General features: G+C 34.7%; 1 protein-coding gene across 1 annotated transcript; it reads left to right on the top strand.

Moving 5' to 3' along the window:
• Positions 1-3683: 3683 nt before the first annotated feature.
• On the top strand, positions 3684-4643 carry LOC125282941 (olfactory receptor 6M1-like). The gene has a single exon (XM_048220771.1). It carries the CDS (start codon positions 3684-3686, stop codon positions 4641-4643), a length of 960 nt encoding a protein of 319 aa, XP_048076728.1.
• The last annotated feature ends 2898 nt before the right edge of the window (positions 4644-7541 follow it).

The raw sequence follows: 7541 nt of genomic DNA, 5'->3' as shown, positions 1-7541 counted from the left end.
TAACGTTTAAGTATAGATTCTGTTTCTATATATAACCACTTCTCTTACCTGTAAAAAGATAATTTGTCATAATGAAATATTGTGAGAGAACACCATTCAAACATTTTGGTTTTCCCTCCCTTCCCCTATGATCCTCTGCATTATTTTTTATGCTGGTTAATTGAATTTAAATAAAAAAATTTTAAAAATGAAACAAACTTTTCTTTTTTTCTGGTTTCTATCATTTTTTATAAGATTTTTTTTTTTAATTTAAAATCTATTAGGGGCAACTGGTGACTCAGATGGTTAAGCATATGCCTTTGGCTCAGGTCATGATCCTGGGATCAAGCCCCTGCATCATGGACTCCTTGTTCAGTGGGGAGCCTGCTTCTTCCTCTCCCTCTCCCCCTTTCCCTACTGGTGCTCTTTCTCTCTCTCTCACTCAAATACATAAATAAAACATTTAAAAAATAAAAAATAATAAAATCATTTAATTAATATATTATGTATTATTAATTTCAGAGGTAGAGGTAGTGATTCATCAGTTCCATATTCAAACATTTCTTAAGTATAGAAATACATTTTCTATACTCTATATCCAAAAACACAAATTAACATATGTGTAAATTTTTTAAACACATTTATGTCTTTTCACTCTGACTAAATTATAACCTCTGATGCAAGCATCATTTCTCAGTAACTCAGAATATGTGTAAGTACTCAATACATTTTAATAATTTACATTGAAATAATAATTTATAATATATAAGTTCAAATTTCAATACCTTTTAACACCTTATATGGTTTGTCTTATATGAATTATATAAACTAAATACCACAAATGAGCAATAACATCACATTGCTCATATTATTGTTAAAAGGGTGAGAGAGATAATATACGGAAAATTTTTTAACAACACTCCTAATACATAAATATTCAAAAATTACAAATATTTATGCTAATTATAATGATGTTGAAATTACCAACTTTTTTCCTAACTCAATAACAGTAAATTGCACTGTATACTTTTATTAATTAACTTAGGGATATGATCTTAGAAATTTCATAGTCTTAATTTTCTGTCCTACAAGGCAAGGGGAGAAGACCCATCCTTCCCAGACTAAGCTGTTATAAACTATTCTATAGTCATCAATATATTCTACACCCCTTCATTCCCAAAATTCTAAGACTGTCAGGAAAAGCAACCAACAACCAAAACAGCAACAACAACAACAACAGTAACTGATTTATAGAAGTGATTCCAACTATGGATCTCATCCAAACCATGTAGCTTAACAAGGGAGACACCTTGTTCAATTCTAAAAAGATTAATGTAAACATTAATACAAAGTGTGAGGCATACCTCAGCAGGTAAGTAGAGATGTCACAATACAGTGAACCCTTGAATATTTTGTCTTATTTTTTTTAATGATATGTTCTCCTCTCTAGCTCAATTTATTGTAAGAATACTGTATATAATACATAGAACATGCAGGATATGTGTTAATCACTGTTTATGGTATCAGTAAGGCTTTCTGTCAATTTTTGTCCACTAGGAGTTAAGCTTTTGGGTAGTCAAAACTTATAATAGATTATGAATTGCAAGAGGGATCTACACCTCTAATGCCTGCTTTGTTCACCGGTCAACTGTATTACTTTCTTAAAACTGTTTTTTTTTTTCACTCATTTATTTTTTTCTCATCCTCCCCGTTACTATTTCTTCCTCTCTCCCCCCCTTTCTTTCTTTTAGCTGAAGAATTATGCAAAATTTTGCAGTTAACCAAATGGGCCTTGAAGTGTATTCACTTGATGGTTCAGTTCCTGCCATTCCTTCAGCTTTCAGTCTTTCTCATAGTGCTCTCAAGGTGCCCATTGTTTCTCAAATCCAAACCACTTTTTATTTAGCTACAGAAAGAACATGTCCCAGTGATACCCTTTAGTCCAAAATCGTCTTTTCCTTCTCCAAATGTGTCACATTTTCTTTCCTTTGGCATAATATTAGACAATCTGATTAAAGTTCTTCACATTATGTGAACATATTAAAAATGTGATGTCTTGATAATTACTTTTAATTCATGTGATACAATTCTAAATGATCATTTTAAGGCATCACAGAGAAAATACCAACTTGGATCCAAAATGATGGCATTTAAGCTTTTCATTTTTAATTGCATATGTCAGAAAGTCATTACTGTCCCTGGTCCATTAAATGTATAATAATGAAATGAATGAAAGAAGGAATTGAAATTTTTATCCAGAAAGAACAGCAAACCTAAGTCAGAACACCCAGAATATTATCTCATTTCTACCACTGAACCTCTATGGACCCTGACAAATTTTAGCTCACCACTCCAAGCCTCACTCATAGGTTTAGAAAAGAAAAATAATAAAACATTCGTTTAAAATTAGCTCTCAAGGGGTGCCTGGGTGGCACAGCGGTTAAGCATCTGCCTTCGGCTCAGGGCGTGATCCCGGCATTATGGGATAGAGCCCCACATCAGGCTCCTCCGCTAGGAGCCTGCTTTTTCCTCTCCACTCCCCCTGCTTGTGTTCCGTCTCTCGCTGGCTATCTCTATCTCTGTCAAATAAATAAATAAAATCTTTAAAAAAATAAAATAAAAAATAAAAAAATAAAATTAGCTCTCAAGCATCTCTTAATATTGAACTTCTATGTGTCTTGTAATATGGGATATGAAATATCTTGTGACACTTAACCTGTGCTTTTTGTCCTGAATCACCTAGATATAAGGAGCAATATACATACTCCCAGATAATCAGCTCAGTGACTAAGTAAAAATTATCTTCTCTGCACCATGTTGCTGTTTGTTTATTTGTTTGTATATTCTTGCAAATTCTAGTATGAAGTCGGCAATCTATTGCAGGAGCTGCTTCTTTCAGCAGGCAAAATTCAGAAGTTCAATATTTTTAAACTGCTTGCTAACCATATACTCTCTCTGACTGAATTCTAAGATAAACAGTAAATAGTGATCAATTCAGTTATATTTCAGCCTCTCCCTAACGCTTGTAAGACCTGTGATAATCTCATGCACTCTGGAGCCTGATATCTTACAAAGATTACATTACACTGATTTCATATTGTTAGAAACTGATTTGGTAATATGGAGGCTGGAGCCTGTGAGCCAGGAGTCATGAACATTTTGGAAAATATTTCTGTTATGTAATTGTGTTCACTGATTTTTGAATAATTTCATTCCATATGTAAAATAATATACTTAGCTCAAAAGGTGCCTTTTAAAAAATTATGTAGAATTAAATTTTACTAAAACTCTGTTAGCATCTCAAAAAATACCATTACATCCGTGATGGATTAGTGACACACAACAAGGGATCTATTTCAGAGGGAGATTGGACAAGAGTCTGTTTCCTGTTACTTGATCCATTGTTCAGTTCCCTACACTTAAAGGAGTCTCAAGTGCTTTCCCAAATCATAATTACCACAATCTTAATGTGGAATTGATTTTGCTGTAATAAGTAAGTGTCACCCTCAGCACTAAATCTTGTAGAGTTTATCTCAGTAGATATTTATAAACTGAAAATAAGTGTATTTGTCTGCATTAATCAATCCTTGGCGACAACAGCAGCAAAAAATAGTTATGAATATTGACAAGGTTTATCCAGGGTTGAGATGCAAGGATTAATTATAAAAGAACTATCTGTTATTCCAGGTTAAACTGGGGACATTATGGATTATAGGAACAAGACCAGAGTCACTGAATTCATTCTTCTAGGGTTTCAGAATGAGAAAGAAGTAGAAATTCTTCTGTTTTCTGCATTCCTGCCCATGTACATGACATCTCTGATTGGCAACACCATGATCATCCTTTTGGTGTGTGGTGACTACCGTCTGCATTCACCCATGTATTTCTTTGTAGCCAACCTTTCCTTCCTTGAAGTTGCCATCACCTCCACAGTGGTGCCTAAGATGTTAGCTAACACATTTTCCCACACCAAGGCAATATCCTTCGTGGGATGTCTCACACAATCTATCTTCTACTTCCTTCTGGGATCCACAGAATTCTTCATCCTGGCTGTCATGTCATTTGATCGATATGTTGCCATCTGCAACCCACTGAGGTATGCCATCATCATGAATAGGCAGACATGTATAATGTTACTTCTGGGATCCTATTTAGGTGCATCTTTGTTAATGTTGGCGCCATCTATCTTAACTGCCCCATTAATCTTTTGTGGGCCTAATAAATCCATCATTTCTTCTGTGACAGAGCCCCCATGCTACAGCTGGCCTGTACTGATATTGCTCTGGCTGAGCTGGCTGACTTTGTCTCCTCTGCTGTGTTGCTCTTGGGCTCCTTTGCTCCTGACAGGAGTGTCTTACACCTACATTGTGATTACTATCCTTGGAATGCCCTCTGTGCAGGGGCGGCAGAAGGCCTTCTCTACTTGTTTTTCACATATTACAGTGGTTACACTTTATTACGGGAGCTCCATCTTCCTCTATGTTCATCCAAAGAAAGGCTGTGCAGCAAGCATTAACAGATTTGCCACAGTGCTGAACACCTTTGTCACACCAATGTTGAACCCTTTCATCTACAGCCTTCGAAATGAGAAAGTCAAGGAATTCCTGAGAGGTGCTTCCAGGAAATACATAGGTATGCTAATAAATTTAAGACCTCAAAAATGATATTTTTACAGAATTCAATGACTTGCATGATTGCCAACAAAAACATTCTTCATGATATAATTATGTAAATGTTTAAATTTTACATGAGAGAGAAACATATGTAAAGATACAGTCTTAAATATCATATATATATATATATATATGTAAAAAAATAACAACAACAATTTGGAAAGTCAGTGTGCCCTCTTGTTTAATTGGTTTTGATTTTGAAACAATGTTGTGTTGTGTTGTGTTGTGTTGTATCATGGTCATGTGTTACTGTGTGAATTTGGTCCAAATATTTAACATTTGGTTAGTCTTCTAAAATCTAAAATTAAAATAATAGCACATATTACACTATTGTTTTAAGAATTGACTTAATAATAAATAACATAAAAACCAATACAAAAATCACAATATATATAACTTATCAATGGTGCCCCCTTAGATGGCCTAAACCTGCACAATGTTTTATGCCCAAATATAATGTTAAATTTCTACTCAAAATTTAGAGAAAAAGCTATCTAAAAAAACTTTTACTCTCAGTATTTGAAGAATCTTTTTCACAGTATTTGCACCAATAAAGTTTAAGGAAAATGGATTATTCAATACATTGATAAACAATAAAATGATTGAAAAATAGGTGATATAAGCATCAATTAAATTAAGAAGAAAATTTAAGGAAAAAAAAAAACAAAAAACAACAAATATGCCATTACAAAAAATTAAAGCTACCAACTCTAACCATCAAACAGGCAAAGAAACCCAAATATGACTGTATCAGGGGGTGACATCAACAAGCTAAGAAAGTAGACAGTAATCAGTTTATGTTTCTCAATGTAAACGTTGAAAAACTAATGTAAATGGTTGGAACAGCTTCTTCAGATCTCTGTAAAAAACAATCAAATGCTTAGCCACCACATGACTGCATCATCAAGAAAAAGCAAATATAATTTAAAAAATGACTTTGTGGCATATTTACATGCCCTTTCGCCACCCCCTTCCTTGGCTTGTAGTCAGTGTTCTGTTTTTTATTTTTTTTCATTTTTTTAATTTAAATTCAAGTTAGTTAACATGTAGTACAATATTAGTGGCATGAGTAGAATTTAGTGATTTATCACTTACATATAGCACCCAGTGCTCCTCACAATGAGTGCCCTTCTTAATACCCATCAGCTTTTTAACCCACCCCCTGCCCACCTCCCCTGCAGCAACCTCAATTTGTTCTTTACAATTAAGAGTTTTATCTTTTGGCTCTCTCTTTTTTTCACCCATGGTCATTTGTTTTGTTTCTTAAATTACACATATGGGTGAAATTATATGGTATTTGTCTTTCTCTGACTGACTTATTTTACTTAGCATAATACACTCTAGCTCTGACCATGTCATTTCAAATAAAAAGATTTCATTCTTTCATTCTTTTTTATGGCTGATACATAGGTGATATAGGTAGATATAGATATCTATGACATAGCTATAGATAGATATAGATAGCACATCTTTTTTTATCCTCATCAGTCAGTGGACAGTTGGGCTGTTGCCACAGATTGTCTAGTGTAGATAGAGCTGCTATAAATATGGGGGCGTGTACCCCGTGTTTAGTATTTTTATATTCTTTGGGCAAAGACCCAGTAGTACAATTGCCAGACATAGGATAGTTCTATTTTTAACTTTTTGAGGAACCTCCATACCATTTCCTGAGTGACTGGACTAGTTTGCATTCCCACCAACAGTGAAAGAGGATTCCCCTTTTCTCTGCATCCTCACCAACATCTGTTGATTCCCGTGTTGTTAGTTTTAGCCATTCTGACTGGGGTGAGGTGGTATCTCATTGTGGTTTTGATTTGTATCTCCATGATGTTGAGTGATGTTGAGCTTCTTTTCATGTTTTTATTAGCCGTCTATATGTCTTCTTTGGGAAAATGTCTCTTCATGACTTCTGCCCATTTCTTTTTTTTTAAGATTTTTTTTTAAATTTATTTGACAGGGATAGAGACAGCCAGTAAGAGAGGGAACACATGCAGGGGGAGTGGGAGAGGAAGAAGAAGGCTTCCAGCAGAGGAGTCTGATGTGGGGCTCGATCCCAGAACGCTGGGACCACACCCTGAGCTGAAGGCAGATGCTTAATGACTGAGCCACCCAGGCGACCCTTATGCCCATTTCTTAACTGGATTATTTGGTTTTGTGGTGTTGAGTTTGATAAATGCTTTATAGATTTTGGACACTAACCCCTTATCAGATATGTCATTTGTAAATATGTTCTCCCACTCTGAAGGTTGCCTTTTAGTTTTGTCCATTGTTTCTTTTGTTGTGTAGAAGCTTTTTATATTGACGAAGTCCCAATAATACATTTTTGGTTTTGTTTCCCTTGCCTCTGGAGATGTATCTAGTGAGAAGTAGCTATGGCCAAGGTCAAAGAGGTTGCTGAGTGTGTTCTCCTCTAGCATTTTGATGGATTCCTGTCTCACATGTATGTCTTTCATCCATTTTGAATTTATTTTTGTATGTGGTGTAAGAAAGTAGTCCAGTTTCATTCTTTTACACAATGGGATTTTTCTTAAAGTCTAATAATGACCAGAAATTTTCATGGTAACAGAGGGATTACAGTTGAATGAACAGTCCAAATATCTTAATTAAATGTAAGTAAGGAAATAGTTTTAAGGCAGTACTCATTTGAACATGAATGAAGATCCATTCTTGTTACATGAAGTATTTATTTCATGATAGCTAAATTGGCTCTTGGAAGAAACAGGTGACTTCATAAGAACACTGTCGCATGGAAAATGTTTTTTAAAATACACACTTTATGAAGATATTTGTCTTTGAATGCTTTCTGTGTGCCTCAGCAGTGGAGATAGAAACTAGGATATAAAGCTCTTGAATCATCTACATTTAACTTGTCAATAACTTCCAGCTCAT

This window comes from Ursus arctos, unplaced genomic scaffold (genome assembly GCF_023065955.2).
Source record: "Ursus arctos isolate Adak ecotype North America unplaced genomic scaffold, UrsArc2.0 scaffold_5, whole genome shotgun sequence".
Taxonomy (NCBI): domain Eukaryota; kingdom Metazoa; phylum Chordata; class Mammalia; order Carnivora; family Ursidae; genus Ursus; species Ursus arctos.
Note: the sequence above shows the minus strand (reverse complement) of the source record. Positions and strands in the feature narration are given on the sequence as shown.